The sequence below is a fragment of the Nicotiana tomentosiformis genome, chromosome 12 (genome assembly GCF_000390325.3).
Source record: "Nicotiana tomentosiformis chromosome 12, ASM39032v3, whole genome shotgun sequence".
In the NCBI taxonomy this organism is placed as follows: Eukaryota; Viridiplantae; Streptophyta; class Magnoliopsida; order Solanales; family Solanaceae; genus Nicotiana; species Nicotiana tomentosiformis.
The window spans coordinates 132,506,708-132,531,448 of NC_090823.1; the positions used below are offsets into that span (position 1 = coordinate 132,506,708).

A 24,741-nucleotide genomic window follows, 5' to 3' on the forward strand; every position below is an offset into this window, starting at 1 on the left:
CTCAGCTATCGTCTGATCCTACCCTTGAACGAAGTTTTGGAGATTTTCTCGGTGCGGTGATTCTTCGGCAGTGGAAAATTAGGTCTTTACTTTCTTAATTTCAAATATGAGCTTCGATACTCCCTATTCTCTCGATTTTGCAGACGATTGGTAAATCTTCTCATTTTCCTGATTGCATGTTCGATTTGGACTGATTTCTAGGGTTCATTTTAAGTACTGGAACCAATATTAGTTTAGGTTACATCTACTGTATATTCACAACTTCACTGCTTCTTTGTTGTATTTTTGCTAATGAATTTGCTGATTACAATGAATAATAACACGAATGTGACTGAGGACCTTCATGGTACCACGACTGATTCTGAAGGTTTTAGTGAATTCACTCTTGATCCTTGTCACCCTTTCTATGTTCACCCATCGGATAGTCCTTGTAGTCAATTAGTCACCATTCCTTTTAATGGAGCTGGCTTCATTATTTGGCGTAGCAGTATGTTGACCTCTCTCTCAGCTAAAAACAAGTTAGGGTTGGTAACTGGTAGGATACCTCAACCTCAACCCGATTCTCCTTTTTGGGACCGTTGCAATAACATGGTCAAGGCTTGGATTACTAACTCCTTGACTAGAGAAATTGTTGTGAGCGTTATGTGTTTCAACACTGCTAGTAAAGTCTGGAGAGATATAAATGATAGGTATAGTCAGTCAAATGGTTCCAAGTATATCCAAATTCATAGAAAAATTAGTAGTACCTCTCAAGAGACATATGATATAACTACTTACTTTACCAGAATGAGGAGTCTCTGGGATGAGCTCAATTCTTCCTATGTTGAACCAACATGTTCATGTGGTGCACTTCCTAAATTCATTGAGGACCAACACCTGTTTCAGTTTCTCGGTGGGTTAAATGAGTCCTATTCCACAGTCAAAAGTAGCATTTTAATGATGTCTCCTTATCCAAGAATTAGCAAAGCTTATTCACTTTTACAACAAGATGAAAGTCAAAAGAAAACTAAGTCCATAGCTCTTGGGTTTTCAGCTGATTCAGCAGCCTCATTCTCTGCTTCATCTTGCATATCTTCTTCCACCAATAGGCCACATAATCAGAGGGTAAATTTTGAGTCTAAGAAGTCTACTTCTCTTGTAACTTTCAAATATTGCAAGAAGCCTGGGCATAGTGTAGAAAAACGTTATAGACTCCATGGGTTTCTAGCTGGTTTCAAGTTCACTAAGTCCAGGAGATCTGCTGCATGTGTTCAAGTGGGGGATTCTTCTCCAAGAAACTTGATTGCTACTGGCACTAGCAATAATTCTTTAGACTCTGCTTATGGATTCAGCAAGGAACAATATGAACATCTCATGACTCTCTTCCAACAAGCAAATATTTCTTCTGGTTATCCTCAGTCCACTTCTCCTGGAGAAAATATTGGTTTTGCCAACTTTGCAGGTATGTGCAATCTCCCTGTAAATCAGTTTCTTGCAGTAAATTCTGTTATGCATTCTTTGTTTGCTCAGTTAGGAAGAATTCCTTGGATTTTACATTCAGGTGCCATAAATCATATGACCCATCACAAACACGTTTTACACAATATTAAACTTCTACCTTCTCCTTACTTAATCACCTTACCAAATGGGTATAAAGTGAAAGTTATTTCTACTGGATCCCTGCATCTTAGGCAGGATATAACTTTACACAATGTTCTTTTGGTTTCTTCTTTTCAATTCAATTTAATTTCAGTCTATCAACTGCTTTGTCAATTGAAAGCCATTGGAAATTGGTAAAGCTGCTCATGGGCTCTATTTTCTGCTACCTGATATGGTTACCCCTTCATTTTCTTCTAATGCTTTTATTCTACTGTTTGTAATTCATCTACAACAAAGGTAATCCCTTGTTTTCCCAGTTCTACTTGTAACTCATCTAGTACTTTCAATAAAATGGATCTATTTTGGCATAAAAGGTTAGGCCATATGCCATTTCATAAGCTAAAATCTATTCCATGTTTATCTACTCGAGTATCTTCTAAGCAATCATTTGTATGTTCTAGTTGCCCTATGGCTAGGCAACAAAGACTACCTTTTCTATGATAGTCATATTCATTCAACCGTACCTTTTCAGTTAGTCCATATAGATATATGGGGACCTTACCACACTAATACATACAATGGTTTCAGATATTTCATTACTTTGGTTGATGATTTTACTAGAATCACATGGACACACTTATTATCTTCCAAAGGCAATGCCCTTTTTATAATCAAAGCTTTCACTATGATGGTCAAAGTCCATTTCAAATTTTTTGTTCAATCTTTTAGATCAGACAATGCTTTTGAATTAGGTAGTAGTTCAGAGGCTATATACTTCTTTGCTGATAATGGAATTTTATACCAAATCACTATACCTCACACCCCACAATAAAATGGTGTGGTCGAAAGGAAATACAAACATCTTTTGAAAACTTCCAGAGTCCTTTTGTTTCAATCTAAACTCCCTACCAAATATTGGGGTGAATGTGTGTTAACTGCAACCTACATTGTCAATAGACTACCTTCATCTGTTTTGACTAATGCTACTCCTTTTGAAAAACTGCATGGAACTTCTCCTACATATGATCACCTAAAATTATTTGATTATCTTTGTTTTGCAACTACCCATAAATCTGGAAAAGACAAATTCCAGTATAGGGCTGTTGCCTATGTTTTCCTGGGTTATCCCTTTGGGAAAAAGGGATATAAATCTTAATCTCTCTACTCATTCTGTATTTCTTTTCAGAGATGTAGTTTTCCATGAACAAATATTTCCCTATTCCTCTGCCCCATCTTCTTCTGTTTTCCCTTTTTATTCTGATTCCTTTGAAGATCCTCCTTCATTTCACTCTTCTACTGCTCATTTACTAACTCCTCCTGATGATATTTCTGTTGTACCTCATGAATCACATCCTGATCCTTCTACTTCTTCCTCCCACCATCAAGAACCACATGTTATACCTGTTTCTTCCTCTGTCTCTCCTCCTCTTAATGCTCATGTTCCTCTTTCTAACACCTTTCTTGTTAGGCATTCTACCAGGGTTTCCAACCCTTTTTCCTACTTGTCAGATTATGTTTGTTCTTCTGTTCTTTCTGCCAATACTGTCTCTATAAATTCCAAGGTTTTCACTACTGAGCTACAGTTGCAGGAACCTCAATATTATCAGCAGGCTACCTCACATCCTGCTTGGCAAGAAGCCATGCTAAAAGAGTTTCAAGCTCTTGAATTTAACCACACTTGGGATATTGTTCCTCTCTCCCCTCACAAGAAATCCATTCCTTATAAGTGGGTGTACAAGATTAAATAGAAATCTGATAGCACTGCTGAAAGATACAAAGCCAGATTAGTCATAAAGGGTGACATACAAAAAGAAGGGATAGATTATAATGAGATTTTTTCCCTAGTTGTTAAATTCACCACTATCAAGTACCTACTCTCTCTCTTGCTACTAAAAGGGGTGGACTGTTTAACAACTAGATGTCAACAATGCTTTTCTTCATGGTAATCTCCATGAAGAAGTTTCTATGAGGGTGCCTCCTGGTCTAGTGGTTTCTAGTCATTCTTCTTCCTCTTCTCCACTAGTTTGCAAACTCAAGAAGTCTCTTTATGGTCTCAAACAGGCCTCCGGACAGTAGTTCTCTAAATTGTCTGAAGCTTTGTGTTCCAGAGGTTATATTTCCAGCAAAAATAATTATTCACTGTTCACAAAGTCCTCTGGTGGCTCCCTGACTGTCTTAGCAGTGTATGTAGATGACATTTTATTGGCATGAGATGATCATTCTGAATTGGATGCTCTTAAGGCTTTTTTGGATGCTACTTTCAAAATCAAAGACTTAGGTTGTGTTCACTATTTTTTGGGTTTGGAAGTTCTCCAACAACCCCAAGGTTTCTTGATGTGTCAACACAAATTTACAAATGATCTATTGGAGGAGATTCACTGTGATCATTTCACTCATGTCAATACTTCTCTTGACCATTCCATCAAACTATCTTTTGATATGGGGGAGCCCATTTCTAATCCTAGCATCTACAGAAGGATTGTGGGAAATCTCAATTTCTTATGCCACATAAGGCCTGATATTGCATACTCAGTCCAACACCTTAGTCAGTTTCTTCAAGCTCCTCAAGTTCCTCACATGCTGGCTGCTATACATGTTTTGAGGTATCTGATGAATGCTCCTGATTTGGGTATTTTCCTTCCTAAGTCTAATGATCTTTTTCTCCTAGCTTACTCTGATTCTGACTGGGCCACTTGTGCCCAGACTCGAAGGTCTGTAACTGGATATTACATTACCTTAGGGGGTTGTCCTATCTCTTGAAAAAGCAAGAAACAGCCTACTATATCTCTCTCATCTGCTGAGGCAGAGTATAGAGCTCTACGCAAAGTGGTTGCTGAGATTTCATGGCTTGTTCGACTGCTGGCTGATCTTGGGTTGGTTATTTCCAGTCCTATTCCTGTGTTTTGTGATAGCCAAGCTGCTTTGCATATAGCCAAGAATCGAGTATTCCATGAACGCACTAAACACATTGAAGTTGATTGCTACTATGTTTGGGATAGCCTACAATCTGGTCTCATCACTTTACATCATGTTTCTTCTTCTGCTCAACTTGCTAACATTCTCACTAAGTCCCTTACATGCACCACTCATCATCATCTGCTTGGCAAGCTTGGGGTGTCAACACCCTCAAGCTTGAGTGAGGGTGTTGAGCTGAATAGAGCACATCTGAAGAGAGGCCCAATGGTTGATAAGTAGTACTGGTTCCAATATGTACAACTGGCCCATTAGTATATTATGCCCATTTTATAGCATGGGTGATTTATTAATTTTGGTAACAGATTCATTTTACACGGATGATGAAATAAAAAAATATTCCTCTTCTTTTCTCTCGTCTCACCCGATCTAGGGGTTTCTTTCTCTTCATTTCTTTCAATTTCTGCAAATAATCATCTTAACAAAAGAAAACTAAACTATTATAGTGAAATGTTGTTATAAAGGATGATTGTTATAGGGAGGTTTGACTGTACTAAATTCAGTCGGTATTTTTCGACCGAAGTTAGTCGGTATTTTTATTATGTAATTAAAAAATACATTGTTTGGGAATCGAACTGGGGGTCTGTACTTTGGCAAGATACTATTCTACCACTAAAGTATTAGTACATTTTGGTTTAAGACTTTATTTTATTTTATTTCTACTCTTTAATTATATTTTTCTGCGAAAATAACCGACCGATTTTGATCGATTTTATTAGAATATAAAATTACCTACCGAAATCGGTTGATTTTTTTTTAAAATGAACGATCGATTTCGGTCGGTTTTTTGAATATTAATTTTAATTTATTTTACATGAAAAATCGACCAAAGTTGGTCGGTTTCTTAAAAAATAAATTTCACGGGACGCGAAAATAGTTTTTCGCATTTTTGCGCCAAAAACCCGACCGAAGTTGGTCGGTTTCATAAAAAAAAAATATTTTGAAAAACTGACCGACCAAAGTGAGTCGGTCAGCCGCTGTCGGTTTTGGCCAAATTTCTAATAGTGTCACATGAATTTAGTAATATTTGCCTAGATCTTATATTTGTACAAAAAATTGATTAAATATAGAAAAATATTAGCTCGAAACTCAGTTATTGATTCGATTATTATTATATATTAACTTAATATTACTATAAGAACTTATAAAGTTAAATTCCTAGATTCGCCTTTGGCGACGAGTACAAGTTAAAAAGATCTATTGATCAATAGTAATCATTACGGCTTTGATTTTAAGTTTTGGTCCTTACCGTGTGCTTAAAAAATATCTATCTTGCTCACAGAATGACCAAGAAAGCCGTGTTTATGATCTTGTTGTAGTGTCTTATAGGCAACAATTAATCATACCAAAATTAGAATTGCTCAATTTGATCCAACTTGACGAAACAGTCCAATCAATTATCAAGAAAATGAAGACAGCAATGAGATTAAGTGGAAGAAGCATCAAAATGTTCTTATCATGAATAGAGTATGTTTTCTTGTCCTAATTAATTCGTTGTTATTGATTTTTGGGGAACTTTGTTATATTATTAGTGCACATAAGCTGCTTCATAAGACTTGTACACCACGTTAATCAACTCAACCTTACCCTATTTAGACAAAGACTTGCGGGAATGTTTACACCAAACCATATTAGCTATTTAATAAAGTGAGATTATGTACTAGTAATTAACTATGAATAAGTGCAAGAAACCTATATACAAGCACATATTATGTCTCTATTCGCTTAGTGTAACTACGGGGCGCGGATAAATTTTCAACCCCCACCCCTTGTTTTTCAACTTACAACATAGGTTTTAATATAGGTAACTGTTCGTGATACATGGAATTAGTAACCTAATAAAATATGAAATAAATTATATTTTTTACTACGCTTTATTAAAATACACTGATAGTATAGAAATTCTATACACATGAATATATGCGTAAATTCACATCAATTGTCACGAATTATCATTAGTAGATTCAGTAACCATCTCAAGAGGTAGATTTAATGAATTAGACTCACTAATATTATACATTATCATAGTGGATGAGGAATTAACGCCTAGTACATATATGTAAAGACAAAAAATGATCCAATTTAATTTACATATAGTTCGAATTAAAGATAATGTGTACGAATATACTTTGATTCGGGATTTTTACACAAACAGTCGGTCTAACTCAATATTTATTTTTTTTAGCCGGTATACATAGATTACATATTGATCATACACAATTATATATATATTATACATGGACTCTCTCTCTCTCTATATATATATATATATATATTAAATTTATGTTTAAGCGCAAATCTTAGACATTAATTCATCCTTTGGCCGCTATCCCTATAAATATCTCAACAAAGTAGTAGCTTTAGTTCATTAGTTGTTTGTGCTTCACTAGTCATCTAAACAAAACCAAACACCTTTCCTTTGGCCTCTCCTCCTTTTATCTTTTATATCAATCCTCATCTTCAATAACACCACTCTCAAAACAAATGAGAAACTTATTCCCCATATTTATGTTAATCACCAATCTAGCATTCAACGACAACAACAACAGTAATAATATCATCAACACGACCTGCAGAGCCACCACAAACTACCCCTTGTGCCTCACCACCCTCCACTCCGATCCCCGTACCTCCGAGGCCGAGGGGGCGGACCTCACCACCCTCGGCCTCGTCATGGTAGACGCGGTAAAATTAAAGTCCATCGAAATAATGAAAAGTATAAAAAAACTCGAAAAATCGAACCCCGAGTTGAGACTACCTCTTAGCCAATGTTACATAGTGTATTATGCTGTTCTACATGCTGATGTAACTGTTGCTGTTGAAGCTTTAAAAAGAGGAGTCCCTAAATTTGCTGAAAATGGAATGGTTGATGTTGCTGTAGAAGCAGAAACTTGTGAGTTTAGTTTTAAGTATAATGGATTGGTTTCTCCAGTTTCTGATATGAATAAGGAGATTATTGAACTGTCTTCTGTGGCTAAATCTATTATTAGAATGCTATTATGAGGAAATTAAAGAACCAAAAATACAAGGTTCTGGTTATGTTAGTTTATTAGTGCTGTAATAGGATTTTTATATTCCTGTGTTTTTTTTGCTTTTTTTATTTCATTTGGGTGCTTGTGTGTATATGTGAAAATGAGTGAGAATTATGTCAAACATAAACATAGATTAGAAATTACTCCTACATAATTATGTACAGTTTTTTATATTTAAGTGTATTTATCTCTTTTCTTTGAGTGTGTGGGTGTGCGTAAGCGAGTGTGATCTTTATTATACTTAGAAATTTAGAATTTAAGAGGGGAGCTTTGGAGCAACTATAAAGTAGTCTTCATATAACCTACAGGTCTCGGGTTCGGGCTGTGGAATCGGTCACTGATACTTTCATCAAGCTAGGTTGCTTATATTATACCCCAAGAGGTGCGGCTTTTGCCCTGCGTGAATGCATAATGCTTGTGCACCGGGTTCAAGCTGCCCTTTTTAGAGATATAGAATTTAATTAACTTTTATATATATTGATAATATAAAAATATATAAAATTGGTATAACTAACCTGAAAAAAAGGTACAGGCTACTATTACAACAAATTATAAATACACTAGTAGTACAAATATTACTTTGCATTATCGGTACATATAAGCTAAATCGTTCAAAAATTACTAATTGACGTAGAGTATATGTGTCTGTTCAAGTGTATTACTTATGGACGTATGGTTTTAATATTTTACACTTATTTGTTTCGAGAGGAACGAAAAAGGAAAGAAAAGAAAGGGAATGATGGCATATGAGAACAATATTATGGTGAATCACCAACAAAGGTTGTTATAGATTGATAAATACTTTTTTAATCTTAGTGGTTCTCGGTTTCGAGCCTTGGGTTTTAAGCCGCCTTCGTTATGGAGCACTTTTACCTCCCAATGTGAACACTTTTCGGCACGAATTTTGATTTAATCGGGTCACAATACCAATACTGACTACCGAGTGAAAGAATAAAAAACGATCATGGTGAATCGCGTAAAATAGTACGGGCTAGCCAGTTTTCGGACTGGTAATTGAAAAATAGCCAGCGTTTGCAAAGTCATTGAAAAATAGCCACTATTTTGCTGCAACACGGACTGGTCCAGCATAATATACTGGATATTGGTGCACTTGTGTATGAACTTCCAGCATATTATGCTGGAACTCCAACACGCGGAAAGTTCCAGCATAATATACTGGAGATTGGAGCACATGTGTATGGACTTCCAGCATATCATATTATGCTGAACCAGTATATTATACTGGAACTCCAGTATATTATGCTGGAATATTTTTCTAATTTTGAATAGTGTTTTCGTTCAGATTTATCTTTACATGAAAAATGACTAAATTTTGATTACTTTTGAAACTATGACTATTTTTTAATTACTACTTATAAATGCTATTTTTGAATTTCTCCCGTGAATCGCATCGCCTTAAAACTATATAGACGGAGTATATATCTTTGTTTGTGCGCCACTTATTTTGTCAATGTTTCAACTATTAAAAAGAAAGTAACAAAAATGAAACTTATCGTCACAACAAACATTAAATACTCTATCGGGCCCTATCTCAAAGATTTGGACCTAATTCATATCTTATTTTTTGGTTTAATCATTCGGTAGTTAGAGGCTATAGGTAGGACTAATTTGGATTCGCACCATTAAGTAAAGGATAAAACGTTATCTATTAGAAGTTCTCATTCACAGGGTTCGAATCCAAAACTCTGGTTAAAAATAAAGATATCAACTATCCTATATGCTGAAAATAATTAATTTTTGACCCGTAGTTGAAGTTTAATGCTACTAAAAATTTATTCTTGGTTTTCTGATGATGGTTTAGTTGGTGCGTCGACATAAAGGAAATATTCTACGAGGTGATGGTTTGCTTTCACTTCTTTTTTCTTTTCTTCAAAGAGTATCTAAACCACTTGCGCTATCTCGTTTAGGAAGAAAAAAACAGCTTAAATTGGATTTTAATTTATAACAATAGTATTCGACTTAATTTTTGAACATATTAATTCTGTAATGATAAAGTTATTTCTGTGTGACGTATAGGTCATGAGTCCAAGTCATGGAAACAGCTACTAAAGTTTACATTAGGTTAGTTTGTCTACATCACATTCTTGAGGAGCGACCCTTTCTCGGACCTTGCGTGAACGCGAGATTCCGCGTGCATCGAACTATCCCTTAATGGTATAGGTGCTTAATCATTTTATCCACCAAAGTAGCTGATGAAAAGAAATCATTTAATATTTTTGTCTATGTTACAATTTGAATTCTGTCAAATAAAAATTATGTTAGCCTGTAGTTGTCATCAAAACTTAAAACCGATTTTCATTTTTGTTTCTTCAAAGATAACTCTGAGCTTGTCAATTTTCTGTGCCATTTCAACTTTATTGGAGGTCTCCAAGATTAATCTTAAATCTACTAGGAATAGGATCTGCAAAGATCTTCCGCTATTTTCTTTGAATTTAACAAGTTCGAGAATTAAAATTTAACCTTTGCTTCGAGCTTGCATATGAATGTACGCTTTCCCTTAATAAAACTAATATGATTGAACAAAATAAAATTAAAAATCAAAACCTTACACAATAAAATAATACTAAAATTTGAGATGTTAAATTAATATTTGCTGGATCTACCAAATTTTGCGAATCTTTGCAAAAGGCCAGGGAGGGGATAATAGTATTATTGAGATTTACCGGTACTCAAATGATCACATCAAATCAATGAATACAAAATATATAATGCTTATATGATGATAAGTTTTTAATTTGGAGTTTTTACTGCTAATATTAAATTATTTGAATTGATTTAAATATTGAGTGTCCTAAATATTTAACATGTGATAGTATCTCATTGCATAAATATGTAACGAATATCCTGTTTAACATATGATAATTGTAAAAGAAAGCATTGGAACAACGATAAAGTTATCTCTGTATGACCTATATATTATGGATTCGAACCGTAAAATTACTTATAAGAGTATAGCCATTTTTCTGAATTGTATATGAGCACGGGATGTTTTAGAAGGAAGAATAAAGTCGTGAGATTCGCAAAAAAAAGTGACTTTTTTCCTATTCGTCTTCTTCCTTTAGGACTGTCTGTAAAGTGGAAGTGACGTTTAGATAAATATGATTCGTATCTAGTTTTAGACTAAATAAATCTCCAGTGAACACATTTTTTTTGTGGTAAGTTAACATATAAAAATGCATACCATAGTTATTTTATTAGGTAATCATGGTTATGCTTTAAGGTTGTGTAGTAATATGGAAAGTTAGAAGAAAAGCAAAACTGATGTAGTTGTTTTGCCTAAAGATGAATGATGATCTGTACCCCATTATCTCCAAAAAGGAAAGAAAAATAAAGCGAGAACAAGAATATTAGTATGTATTAAAAAAATAGAAGCATATTCTTATCTTTAAAGTTTAAACTTTAAACTAAGAGAATAGGGAAATTTGCAATTGTAGTACTTGAAATATAAGCAAATTATGATATTGGGCACTGTGATACATAATTAAGCATATTTTACCTTCAACTAACTGAAAGGTGCACTTACCTTCAAAATCGAAAAACAATTAAATTTGTAAGTGTTTTTAAGGATATACGGATTAATTTGATACAAAATGATAAATTGAGTTAGAATAGACAAGTAAAGATATAGTAAATTCAAACCACGCGAGTAGGATGATTCTAGACTTAGTGAAGCATTCACCCTCAATCGGAGCTCACAATGGACAATTTTGATGAACGAGAGAAAAAGCTTACAATAATAGTGAAAATATTAGTATATTGCTTTGGAATGCATCTTATAATGTGTCTAATGAATTATCAGACCCCCCTTCTGTTTAACTGATTATTGGTTCTTCATCGATACGTACCGAGATCCATGCCGTGATATCCAGTCGGTCGAAGATATTACGGCCTTTTGTTGGTCGGTCTTGATTGCCCGACAATGTTCTCCGAAGTCTTTCAGGATTCGGATCGATCTCGAATCATAACCTTGATATTCTCGAGGGCAGGCATCATGCCCCCGGATTCTGACTCGATGAGACCTTTGCTTCGATTCCGATCCTTCGCAATCATATCTCGAGCTAGTTTTATCCTATTGGAGGTCGGATTATATCATGAGCTCGATTTTTACCCGTATACAGATAGACTTCTCGTTTCTCAGAGAGCAAGCTGACGAGAAATGACATGAGCACCACGATTCCTTCTTCAATACGCCGTGACAGAAATGCAAAAAGCCCGAAATGTCTCGTCAGTCATGTCATAATGGCCTTAAATGCAAGTGACTCATCGGTTGGCTGTTCTTGGACGCGAAGCGTCGCGAGGCCCCTATAAATACCTCCTTCTTTGTTCTTTTTTTACTTTACGTTCAAACCTCTACCCTCGTGCCTTTAGAAATCCAGTACCATCTTTTACACTCTAACATTTTTACCTCCGTTACTCAAGTACGTTGCAGAATTTTTACTCGTCTTCTACTCAAGCCAACACATCTAAGCTGTCAACTTTCACCCTTTCTCTGTCTTTTTCAAGTTTTTCCCATACAACAATGGCCAAAACCTCCAAATCTGTTCACCAAAAGGTTGCTTCTACCTCCCAAACGACTGTCGGAACCAACGAAACCACTTCCGATGTGGTCGACCTCGGGAGATCTGCTGTTAACGTGCTAACCGATAAACCGGCTCCTGAGCCTCCCTTGAAGATATTCATTCCCGGGGGTTGTTTGATCGCTGACGACTTCAAGGTCGAGAAGCCCTCTTCGGTGCAGGGTTGGCGTGAGGAGGCATCGAGATATATTTGCTCGATCATCAAAGATGATCTCTCCTTAGTCCGAAAAGACTGCAACTGGGCCGAAAATTATATAGTGGTCCCCAACTCTGAGGAGGCCATTACCACCCACGTTGACGGATACCTAAGTGTCTACACTTATCTCTTTATGCTGGGCACGGTGGATCCTGTCATTATAGATTTTTGTAAGAGGTACGAGGTATGTCTCAGCCATATCCACCCATCGTTATGGAAGATCGTAATCCTCATTCGATTTTTTGTGAACAAGATCGACTCATGTCGGTTCACCGTAGATCATCTGCTCCGTCTGTACAGTCCCCAAATCTTCCGAGGGGGACTAATAAAGCTCGTGCGTTGGGCTAGTAAGGCCTAATTTTCAAGCATCAATGAAGACTAGGATCAAGGTTGGTAGGGACCTCAGACTTGATTCCGGGCGAATCTAGGCCATTCCCCGAGAAGTGGAATGCATCACGTAAGTACAACTTCTCTTTGAATTTTGATTTCATGCTCATCTCCCTTTTTCCACATTGGTGTTTGTGATAGCACAACTGTCGCTCAAGTCCCGAATGTCATTCCTCGGTTAAAGGAATGGATCGAAGGCATTGTCTAGCAGATGCCCTATTTCGAGCGCTTATGGCACAAACTTTCGAAGGGCTGTTGGGAGGCCCGTTCTCATAGTAAAATCTTTTTCCCGAATAGGTTGTGCTAGGCTTCTTCTTCTAGCATCACGTTCTTATTATTTTTTCTTTACTTCTCTTTTGCAGGTTTGCCTAAAATCGACGAGCTTAGGCCCCCGGTTGGGGACGAGGACTTACCTGCCGATTCTTCTGCTTCGGGACAGCCCAGAACCATAGCAGGGGAGAAGAAAAGGAAAAGGGCCCCGAGTTCCCCGAGCTCGGAGAAAAAGAAAACGAGAAGGAGGCTGGTTCGTCAGCCAAAAGAAACCTCCATCTCTCGAGTGCTTGACTCAGAATCACTCCTCCGACTTAGAGAGGAGCCCGGGGAGGATCAAATCTTTGTGTCCCACGAGCCATCTGCCCCCGAGGAACGGGTGGCAGCCGAGGGGGAAATGATGGAAGCTAATCCCCCCCCCAGGTTTGCGAGGCTGATGCCGAAGTGAGGGCCTTGAACTCTCGAGATACTGGCTCTGCCCAGCCCGACATTATAGATATTTTGGGATCGCCTTCGTTCACAGAATCAATGTTCGATGAGTCCCGAACGACGAAGGAGTGATCCCCCAAGGGGGTCCATGGAGCGGACGATCCCGTCCGAGGCTTTTTTGACGGTGTAGACTCATCCGCCCTGGAAGATTTCACCGGATTCTGTGACTTAGAGGTTCCAAGGAAAAGTCCACCCTCATAGGTCGGCAGGTCAAGCTTGAGCCCGAGATTGATCAATCGGTTCCCCGCTTCGAGCACGGATCCTGGTCGGAAGCGGTTTGTCGTTATCATAATTCCGGAGGATGCCCGGATTCTTTCGCCTCCGTAAGGATAGCTAGTTACATCCGGTGCCTGGTAACCAAAGAAGACCATGCAAAAATAAATGAGGTAGCTGCGCCATGCATATTCAACTAAGCACAATAGGCGCTGAATTGGGTAAGGTGTTACCAAACTTTTTTATTTTTCAACTTTAGTTCTTGATAATTGTTATATCTCTTATCATATTTGCAGGCCTCGGTTATCCACCATAAAACCTTCCTCCGGTACTAGGATGAGCTGAGCCAACTCGAGGCCGACGTCAAAGAGCTTGCTGAGAAGAGAGACATGTATAAGCTTCTCAACGAGCAACGTGAAGGAGAAGTCAAGAGCCTTCAAGCCGAGTTGGATGCGTCTCACAAAAAACACGCCGACCTGGTGAAACAGGTAAAAATCTTTGAAGTTAGTGATGATGAGCTAGACACGGCATCTAACGGTCAGAATTCGCAGTTCCAGCAGAAGGTTGATCGGGTCGACCAGTTCCGGGTTGAGATGGACGAGGTCAATGTCATGGCCGAAGAGTTGAAGGGCAAGATGGACCGATTGGCTTCGAAAAAGAAGACTGCCCGGGAGAAGCTGGCCTCGGTAAAGGCCCAACTTCGATCGGTGAAGGAAAAAGCTGAAATCCGATCCCAAAACATCGAAGACCTCCAGTCTCAACTGGGCTCGGCCGTTGCCGCACGGGATACCCTTGCCAAGGAGCTTGAAGCAGCCAAGTCAGCAGCGGAAATAACCAGGGCCGACGCTGAAGAGATGGTGGCCCAATACAAAGTTGATGCCGGGGTAGCCCAGGAACGCCTGAAGGCCATTGACGAATATGTGAGGTGGAAGTCCCGGAGGAAGGCTCTCGAGAAAGTTCATGCCCGAGGATTCGATTTATCGGCCGAGATAGAAAATGTTAAGAGGCTCGAGGTTGAGGCCAAAAAATAACGTACCCCGAGGATGAGAAAGATTCCGAGGGTTCGGGCGGATCCGAGGACGGGGAAGACCCCGATGGCCCTCGTGATGAGGCGGGCTCCGGCGAAGATCTGGCTTCTTAGGTGCCTTGTAGAATTTTCTTCGCTTTTGATCTTTTGTATTTTTTTGTTGAGGTCGTTTGGCCTTTGTAAAGATTTGTGTATATATTCAAGACTCTTTTTTCCATTTGACAATTTCTAAGTTTGTTCCTTTTTGTTTTTTTTTCTTTACGATTGCAAAGATGTTGAATGCCTTAGCACGTAATAATTAGGTCTTGTTCGGAGGTTTGCACAATGCTCGTTCTCAATATTATTTTGTTTAAGACTCATGGGGCTTGGTATGAACGAATCTTTCCCCGAAGTATTTACTAAAAATTTTTTAGATTATAATTTTGCCGAGGGTAGTCTTTGAACATTTTTAAAATTTTTGAAGGCCTTATGTTTTGGTTACGAATTTCGGACGTCTCCGAGATGTTCTAGGACGGCCGTAGCCTTTTAAGTTCGGGTGTTGCCTAATGGGCTTATTACCCCGAGTCATTCGGACTTGCCAGGGACAACAGTCCCCGAATGAGGATGGTCGTAGCCTTTAAAGTTCGGGCACTACCTAATAGGTTTTGTGCCCCCAGGCTTCGTAGCCCGAGTTATCTGGGCTTGCCCATGACGACAGTCCCTGAGCGGGGGTGATCTCTTGGATTCGGACAGAGGTGTCCCTTGGGCCCGATGTCCTTAAGGAACAAAATACAATAGTTTTTAAGAGACAAAATATGTATTTACAAGATTGCAAATATGTACAAACTTCATGTTATGGCTTAAGTGGTCTATGTGGGCACGGTTCATTTGACCGTTTGGCCCTTACAACAAATCTTATCCATCAAGCCCAGACTTGTTTGAGCACGAAGTTTCCTTCCTTGCTAAAATCATTATCCGAAAGTCATGGCCCCAGTATTTGAGGCCGATCTTAGAGAAGGCTCGGATACTGTTGATGTGAACCTTGACTCCGGTTCATAGTCGGTCTTCAATTCTAAGTTAGCACGATCCACTGTTTCTTTATTAAAAACCTTGCCGAAAAACCCATTTAGGACAAAACCGATTCAAGAAAAAAAAGAGTGCAACGCGTGCATTCAGGCCTAATAGTTGCATCATTCTTTGGCCGTTACTTGCGAGCGTTAGACCATAGCAATATTATCATTTTAAGTTGGTTATGTTCCAGTTGTTCGGTAGCCGTTCACCGTTCACCGTTTTGAGTTTGTACGATCCTTTGCATGAACCTTCCCAATTAGGTGATCTCGATAATTCGATATGGACCTTCCCAATTAGGTCCTAACTTCCCTTCGTCTTGGGTTCCGGTGCTCAGTGTCACACCTCCTTTTTCCCGAGGGTTAGAGGAGTTTTTTCCAATTTAAGTGACATTATTCGAAATGAAATTATTTATTTAATCAGAGTCGCCATTTGGGATAATTTATGGTGTCCCAAGTCATCGGTTTATTTTAAATCCCAAATCGAGGAAATTGACTCTTATTTATGGTCTGCGAACACAGAAAATTGGGTAAGAAATTCTGTTAAGCCGGGAGAAGGTGTGAGGAATTCCCGGATTCCGTAGTTTTAGCACGATCGCTCAACTATTAATACTTGGCCTAATTATCTGATTTATTACCTGTTTTAAACCTATTGTACATTTACCTTTGACCGCTTTTAATTATTTATGGAATTTATTTGATCGAGTCGCGATGTCGTGCACTCGTTTATTTTTATACACATTGCGAATCGCGTCACGGGAACTGTACCCACGATCTATAGCATGTTTATTTTAATTAGTATTAGAAGTTGTGGTCGGGTCACATGAAATGCACACCTGAATTGGGGATTAAGTATCATGACTATACCACGGGAACCGTACCCATAGTCACGATGATTTATTATTAATCACGCCTAAAGCAAGCTACGATATTCATGAATTATTTTTCCTACTTTGAGATTATTGTGAAGTCATGAATTATGGATATGGAGTTGTGGAGGAAATGGCATACGAGTTCAACATATTCTTAATAAGTTGACAACATTGTTACTCTTATCGGATTGGATCAAACGAAAATCGATCATTAGGCATATTATCTCAAATTAAAACTTCACATGCCCAAATTCGTTTTCTTAAAATCAACTTGACGGCCCCAAAAATATCACCCAATCAACTTTTAGCATAATAATAAAATACAAAAAATCCAACAATAGATATCTAAACCAAAGCTCGAAGAAGACTCTTTGACTTAATGTACAAGCATATGCATAATAATTACTGTGACCTCATGTGAAAATTCCTTATCAAGAGAATCAGTGAGGCAATATTAAGCAAAGAAACATTAAACATTCAAAATAATTAATTTTCTCAAAACACTCAAATCAACAACATAAGGGCCAGCGTTCATATATTTATAAAGCATGAAGTTAAATAAGGAATTGAAACAGTAAGGAATGAAAGGAATTGCACCTTAAGGATCGAAGCTTTTTATTAATTTAAAAGTAAAACTCCAGCCACGTACATGATAGCTAAGATGAATTGGCAACTAAACTCAACCAAACGACCACGACCGCGCCGGAGAAAACTCGAACAGAACCTCTCAAAATTTGCAAACGGACAGCTCATCGACTTTTGATGGAGGCTTCAAGGAGTTGTTTCGGTGAGTTTCATGATGGTTTCATGGCTGCTTCTGGTTGTCAAGGGACTGGTGTGCTATGGTGTGGGTTTTTTACGAAGAAAGCATGAAGAGGGAGATCAAATTTTTGCTCTACGTCGCTCAATTCTAGGACTGCTCTTTTTCTTTCTGATTTTGAGAGCAAGAAGAAGATCTCTCCAGGTGGGGGATCTGCCGTTTCTTAGCTTTAGGAATTTAGGTTCGCCCCTATTTTGGGAAGATTAGTTAGGTTTTATTTGGGGTGGGAAATTAATATTGGCCCTTGGATGAAAGTGGATTAATGACTATGATTAAGGGAAGGGTTTGATGGGTGAGAAAAGGATTTGGGCTAAAAGAGATTGGGAAGAATGGGCCTTTGTCTTGTTGGGCCACTAAAATCCAAAAATGAGCTCCCAATTGGCCCAAATTCAATTCTTTCTCATTGAACAAAAAATAAAAATAAAAATAAAAATACTACCAAAATATACTAATTAATAAAATAAGAAATATTATAAAACTATTTTTGTATTTTTAAACTTATATGTTTTTGGAAATTAAAATTAACAGTTGACTGAAATCCTATTAAAATAAAAATAAGTAAATATTTTTAAAATACTACTTTTAAATGTTGCGCGGGTCAAAATTACGTGCTTACAGCTGCCCCTCTTTGCTTGGAAATGCGCAGAGTTTTCGGAGCAAAGAACAATAAGCAACGTAATTGATATATGACCCGGCGCTTATTCAAAATGAAACAAAGATAGACAAAAGATTGTGATCGAGCCCTGGTATCTGAGCTGCCTACATATCCTTGGCTATAAAGGAATCAGGCCACGTATAGTTCAGAAGTGAATGAAGTGATAGAGTGTGTGGAGAGGATGAGAGAGTCGAGTAAGATATCATTCCGTCGAGGTTCCAGTCCGCGGTCCTATTATTATATCAAAATCAAAAACGGAAAAGACTAACTAAGCCTGCCAGCTACGTGTTACAAGATTCCTATCTATAAGTCTTCTGAAGCTTGATCTTGAGTCTTGAATGGTTTTTCATGTAGACTTTTGATTTGAACCTTGATGCTTGCTAGCTGCAGGTGCAGATTCATTTTCTTCGGCTTCTTTGGATCAAGACCGGACATACAGTGCTCGTGACTTCAGTCATGTCTTGAGCAGTTCACATCTTTCATCTGCTTCTACATTTTGGATTCACTTCTTTTTTTTCTTTCTTTCATGTTTTTTTTTTCTGGATTGAGACTTCTTCTTTTGGTCATCTCGAACCTTGTCGACTCGCATTCTTGAGGCGAGCTTCTGCTACTTCTAACTTAAATTGACAACAGGATTGGAGGTTGCCCTGTTCTTCAGGAGGGATCTTGCTATGTTTGACTTGAACTTGAAATGAATTCCCTCATTTTCCAGGTGGGCGCTTGCTACTGACTTGAAACTTAAAATGAATCTGAAATGAATTTCGAAATGTCTTCCCTCGTTCTCCAGGTGGGCGCCTGCTACTACAACAAAACAGACAAAACAAAAAAAACTTTTCTGCCCCAGTTTGCACTAGGAAGATTTGTGAGTTATTAGCAGAACTAAAAATCACTTATGTTATTGATGAATGATCCAATGATGAGAGTAAAATTAAAGACTCGACTAGGATGTGCGTCTCCTAGGGATGAAGCTTGAATAACCCAAACTAGGAAGTGCGTCTCCTAGGGGTGAAACTTGAATGAATCAAATTAGGAAGTGCGTCTCCTAAGGATGAAACTTAAATGAACCAAACTAGGAAGTGCGTCTCCTAGGGGTAAAATCTCAATTTAGGAATTGCGTCTCCTAAAAGTATATCCTAAAAGACCCAGACTAGGAAGTGTGTCTCCTAGGGGTGAAACCTTTAACCTAAAACTAGGAAGTGTGTCTCCTAAAGAAATAAAATCTGAAAAACCCAAACTAAGAAGTGCGTCTCCTAGATTTGAGATTGAGCTTGAGGAAAACTATAAACTGAGCTTTGACTAAACTAAAAACTGATCCTATTTTCCAGGCGGGACCCCTAATTTCAAGAAAACTAAAGATTGATAACTTAAGAAAACTAAACATTGACCCTTTGTTTTTGTTAAAAATCCAGACTTCCCTTTTTTAAAATTTTTATCCTAGGAGAAAATTCATCAAACTAGATTTTAATCTTAGGAGAAAGATTCATCAGACTAAGACATCTATCCTAGGAGAAAGTTCATCAGACTAAGACTTTCTATCCTAGGAGAAAGTTCATCAGACTAAGACTTTCTATCCTAGGAGAAAATTCATCAGACTAGGTCTTTTTTTTTAATGGTATCTTAGGAGAAAGATTCATCAGACTAAGATTTTGATCCTAGGAGAAAGTTCATCAGACTAGGTCTTCTATTTTAGGAGAAACATTCATCAGACTAAGATTTCGATCCTAGGAGAAAATTCATTAGACTAGGTCCTCTTATCTTTTGTTATCTTAGGAGAAAGATTCATCAGACTAAGATTTCTATCCTAAGAGAAAATTCATCAGACTAGGTTTTCTTATCTTAGGAGAAAATTCATCAGACTAAGACTTCTATCCTAGTAGAAAATTTATTAGACTAGGTTTTCTTATCTTAGGAAAAAGATTCATCAGACTAAGACTTCGATCCTATGAGAAAGTTCTTTAGACTAGGGCGTTTTATCTTAGGAGAAAGATTTATCAGACTAAGACATTTATCCTAGGAGAAAATTCATCAGACTAGATTTTCTATCAAAGATTCATCAAACTAAGATTTTTATTGGGAGAAAAATCCATCAGACTAGGACTTTTTATCCAAAGAGGAAAAATATGAAGAGCAATGGCAAAAGTTTTATGCACACTAGCAAGATAGATAAAGGCAAGATTTGAGAAACTTCCCTTTGTCAGATCTTTTCTTTTTTTCTTTTTCTTTCTTTTCTTTTTTTTTCATCCTTTTTTTTCCTTTTTTTTATTTTTTATTTTTGAACCACTATCATTGCACTGCTTTGTTCCTGTTTCAAACAAAGAAAATTTTGTCAGTTTTGAAAGTGATGGTCGGTTTGTGGCCTTGATATCTTTGGCAGCTTGACTTTGTGTCCATTCTCTTTTAGAAGACCGACTGCATTGATAGTTGGTTGCACTGATGGGAGACTCTGTTGTTGATTTCAAGAGACCTTTACTTTTTGTATCTATCCTGATTGTTTCGCTCCCCATGCCATTGGTATTTTGTGTCTCAATCAGCCTTATCCCAACTGGAGATCTTTGCTTAGGTGACCTTTTCTGATATCTTGAATGACTTCGTGCTTTTTGAGCAATTTGTCTGTGAGAGAGAATCACAAGTTATCTTTGCTTGCGCCGAGTAGGCTGACAAGAGTCTTTTGGGGGGGAACCATTTTTATGAATCCTCAAGGCATATTGACTGTAACAACTGAGTGTGCTGGTCAAATTTACTTTGTGCAACTGAAAAGCTGGTAGCAGATTTTAAAATCTTTTCTTGCTTGTTTTGACAAAGACTGACTTAGAGTGAAGGGGCATAATGACGCAAAGAAACAATATTAACAAGAAATGCCCATGTCGGGAAGAACAGAAAAAAGAGTTTTTTTTTATTTTTTATTTTGCGGTAGCTAGCTTTAATGATCATGACATGCATTTTGGAATTAACAGCCTGATCTATCAAACTTATCTAATCTTTCCTTTTACCGTTCCTATGACCTTTGAAGTCCAGTTTGTTCGTATCAATCCTTTGCAACAACTTCACGACTCACTTTCGACTATTGGTGCCCTGAGGGATTTTCACCAAAAAGTCTCTCTCATTTCTTTATCTTTACTTACCATCGCCTTATAGTGCTCGTGAGGGTTTTCACTAGTAAGACTCTCTCATTTTTTTTTCTTTTTCTATTTCTTTCCATTTTTTTGGCTTTCTTTTGTGAGCAACTTGACAGTGTTCTACGTCGTGTGGCAACTATTGCTCATTGCATGCGTCTCTTGGCATTCTTGAAGGCATATCGGGAGGTCTTTATTTGGAAGATTTTTGGATAGGGTTGGAAAAGAGGGACGACATGAAGGCTCAAAGTATACTCAAAATGAGGGGTTGTAGACTTATAACTCTTGGAATCGACTATTTCAAAAGTGAAATAAAATCTTTGTCCTAGTTTCAGACTTTGGGGATTTTTTGGATTTTTTTTTCAGAATTCTTATTTGGTTGGACCGAACCGTGTAAGACTGCTTATGTATCCTTTTTAAAGGAATCAGGTCAAACGTAGTTCATACATCTGACCTAACTATTTTTTCATCTTTCTCTGTCTTTTTCTTTTTTTTCTTTTTCTCTTTCTCTTTTTTTTCCTTTCAAAACAAGCAGCCCCAACTTTATTTTCTAGGGGCATGGATCTTTGACTGTTCTTTTTTTTATTTCACTTGAACTTTCAATGAGTTGTCCCAGTTTGTACTTTGGGAGCATGGACTTTTCTTTTCATTTTTTTTTATTTTCTTTTTACTTTTGACTCTAAACTTGATTCCAAAAGAGGGTGGTCAAAAAAAATAACACAAACTCAAAAGGGGTAACAAAGGGTATAAAGTGTTTGGGTAGCAGAAAAAGGGCTTCCTAGCTTTGAGAATGCCAATCATGTTAGCCCTTCACAAACACGACATTGATGGACATGGTGCTTTCTGAGACTTTTTCGGTGAAAAGTTGTATGAGCAATACTTTTCTCGCAGTGAATGACCCTTGTCAATTTGGGTGACTTTTTCTTGGATTTTGTTTTGATTTAGAAGATGCATTTTGCCACTAACGTGAACTATTTCATGTTGTCTGGAATACATCTTCTTATGAAAAACACTTTCTATCTTTTAGTGCAAAACAGACTTCAACTCGTCTGATCATCCTTAAGCCCGATTTTCTCAATGATTCAAAAGGTAGAGATCCCTAACTTCCATGAGCATGACTGCTTTGGTTCCATGCAAACTTGGCTCATTCTTATTTTTCAAATGTTTCATGTCTTTATTCATATTCAAAAGTGTCTCTTTCTCACTTATCAAATTCAAGACTAAATCAGTTTTCTAAGATCTGGCCGAAAATTCTGCATGCATGTCCATGTCAATAGAACTAGCGTGAAAAGAACTATGCACAAAATGGATACAAAATGACTGGCTTTTTTTTTATTGAATAAAGGATAGCAGGATCCGATAACACAAAAAGGAGAAGAAAAGACGATAAAATAAGTTACCATGGCTAAAAGAAGAGTGACTTTTCAGTTACTAAACGACATCTTAGCCACAAATTTGCACATCACTACTACTACGATATTCAACCTTTTTATTCCTTCTGATTCAGCACTCAAATTTTGACATTTTGATCAAAACATTCCCAATATTGGTTGCCGGATTTCAGGACTGACGACATAGAAAATTTAAAAGCAACTCATTTAGTAAAGGACTTGGAAGAATTCTCACATCTCCCCATCATCAAATCATCCCGAGCAGGCCATGTCTTATTTCTCAAATCTGGTAAAGTCAATCCCACATCTGCCACCATTTTTTATTTTTCACTGCCAACTTGCCTACTTTCCTTTTCGTGACTTTGGATCAACAACAATGGTCATTGTTCCATTGGCTGAGAAGATGCTTTTATTTCCGAAGGATCTTGGTTTGTTTTTGTGGCTCGCCATTAAAACCAACAAACCGATAACCTTTAACTAGCTTTTATTTCAAAATAATAATCATGTTAGAATAAACACACTTTTTTCTTTTTTCTTTTTTTTCTCTTTTTTTTTGTAGTTCTTTTTTTTATACCATTTGATCGAACTTGCCTACGTATCATGTGGGAACATGAATCAGATCTTGCGTAGTTAGAAAAGATCAGGAATAAAGAAAATATACTAACTCTTTTTTTATTTGGATTTTGAATTTTTTTTATTTTTTAAAATTTCCGAAAGAGAAACTTATAAAGAAGAAAGAAAATATTTTTAGATTTCGACTTTTTTGTTTTTTGGAATTTCGAAAGTAAAACTTCTAAAGAAGAAAGGAAATATTTTTGGATTTTTAATTTGAATTAATGAAAGAAATATTTTTAAAGAAAAAAGAAAATATTTTTGAATCTTGAATTTTCTTTTCAACCTTCAAAAGAAGTATGAATATTTTTGGATTTTGAGAAGAAATTAAAAGAAAATATTTTTGAATTTTTTAAAAATTGGGTCTCAAAGAAAGAGTTTTCTAAAGAAGGAAGTAAAGGAAAATATTTTTGGATTTTTAAAAATTGTGGGCCGGAACCGATGAGGTTTGCCTACGTATCTCACATCCGGTGAGAATCAGACCCATGTAGTTCGGTTAGTTTTGGCGTAACAGGAAAATATGATTTATTTTGAATTGACTTTCTTTCTTTCTTTTTTTCAAAATTTCGACAGAGTAATATTTTGAATACCGGAATTTTCAGAACCGAGTGTTTTCTCTCCTATATCATTCTTTGTTTTTCTTGATTTATTTCCCCATTCTAGAAGCCGATCATCATGCAAGCCGAAATAAATAAATGCACAAGTAGCACGTAAAATGCATCACGATAGTCTTTTTATTTCGGGTACACCTGTCCTAGACTGACCCAACCCCTGTGTTGAGTCCCCAAAGTCAAATGCACGTGATGCAAACAAGTGTTCCTACTAGGGATCCGGCATGAGTCTATGTTATTCTAGGTTTAAAACCTGGGTATAATGTTCTAGACTTGGCTTCTCCGAGCGGACAACTCGAGCCGGGGGGAGGGCAACGTACCGGTAATCAAAAGATCATCCGGCTTTGTAACTGATCCGATCCTCGTTCTAAATTAGGGTATGACACTAACAGAAAAGAAGTCACGCCAGCGTGCACTTCCCAGAAGATTTAGAAGACTCAGAGAGAAGAAGGGTTTCGTAACAGTTTTATATACAGTTCAAACAATATCAAAGCGGTAAAAAAAGCGGCATTTAGCACATTAGGCTCAAACATGTAATATCAGACAATCGCAAGAAAGACAAGTATGACATTTATTCTAAGCTCGAATTCTAAACCTTGAACCAGAGATTCTGGGTTCGGTCCCCAACAGAGTCACCAGAGCTGTCACACCTCTTTTTTCCCGAGGGATAGGGAAATTTTTTCAATTTAAGTGACATTATTCGAAATGGGATTATTTATTTAATCAGAGTCACCACTTGGGATAATCTATAGTGTCCCAAGTCACTGGTTTATTTTAAATCCCAAATCGAGGAAATTGACTCTTATTTATGGTCTGCGAACACAAAAAACCGGGTAAGGAATTCTGTTAACCCAGGAG

The 24,741-nt window shown here is 37.3% G+C and overlaps 3 protein-coding genes across 3 annotated transcripts; all 3 read left to right on the forward strand.

Annotated features, from left to right (window-relative positions):
- Positions 1-309: 309 nt before the first annotated feature.
- Positions 310-3,326, forward strand: LOC138903418 (uncharacterized). The gene is made up of 4 exons (XM_070191390.1): positions 310-1,701; positions 1,760-1,875; positions 2,536-2,670; positions 2,765-3,326. Exons 1-4 carry the CDS (start codon positions 310-312, stop codon positions 3,324-3,326), a joined length of 2,205 nt encoding a protein of 734 aa, XP_070047491.1.
- Positions 3,327-6,900: 3,574 nt separating this feature from the next.
- On the forward strand, positions 6,901-7,784 carry LOC104087401 (cell wall / vacuolar inhibitor of fructosidase 1-like). Its single transcript, XM_009591851.4, has one exon. The coding sequence runs from the start codon at positions 7,036-7,038 to the stop codon at positions 7,552-7,554; it is 519 nt and encodes a 172-aa protein (XP_009590146.1). The 5' UTR covers positions 6,901-7,035; the 3' UTR covers positions 7,555-7,784.
- Positions 7,785-14,125: 6,341 nt separating this feature from the next.
- LOC138903420 (uncharacterized) lies at positions 14,126-14,767 on the forward strand. The gene has a single exon (XM_070191391.1). The coding sequence runs from the start codon at positions 14,126-14,128 to the stop codon at positions 14,765-14,767; it is 642 nt and encodes a 213-aa protein (XP_070047492.1).
- Positions 14,768-24,741: the final 9,974 nt, after the last annotated feature.

Coding starts and splice junctions, on each gene's coding strand:
- LOC138903418 (XM_070191390.1), top strand. CDS start 310: ATGAATAATAACACGAATGTGACTGAGGACCTTCATGGTACCACGACT. Junction 1,702..1,759: donor CTTTACACAATGTTCTTTTG/GTTTCTTCTTTT, acceptor GTCAATTGAAAG/CCATTGGAAATTGGTAAAGC. Junction 1,876..2,535: donor GTAATTCATCTACAACAAAG/GTAATCCCTTGT, acceptor CATTGTCAATAG/ACTACCTTCATCTGTTTTGA.
- LOC104087401 (XM_009591851.4), top strand. CDS start 7,036: ATGAGAAACTTATTCCCCATATTTATGTTAATCACCAATCTAGCATTC.
- LOC138903420 (XM_070191391.1), top strand. CDS start 14,126: ATGTATAAGCTTCTCAACGAGCAACGTGAAGGAGAAGTCAAGAGCCTT.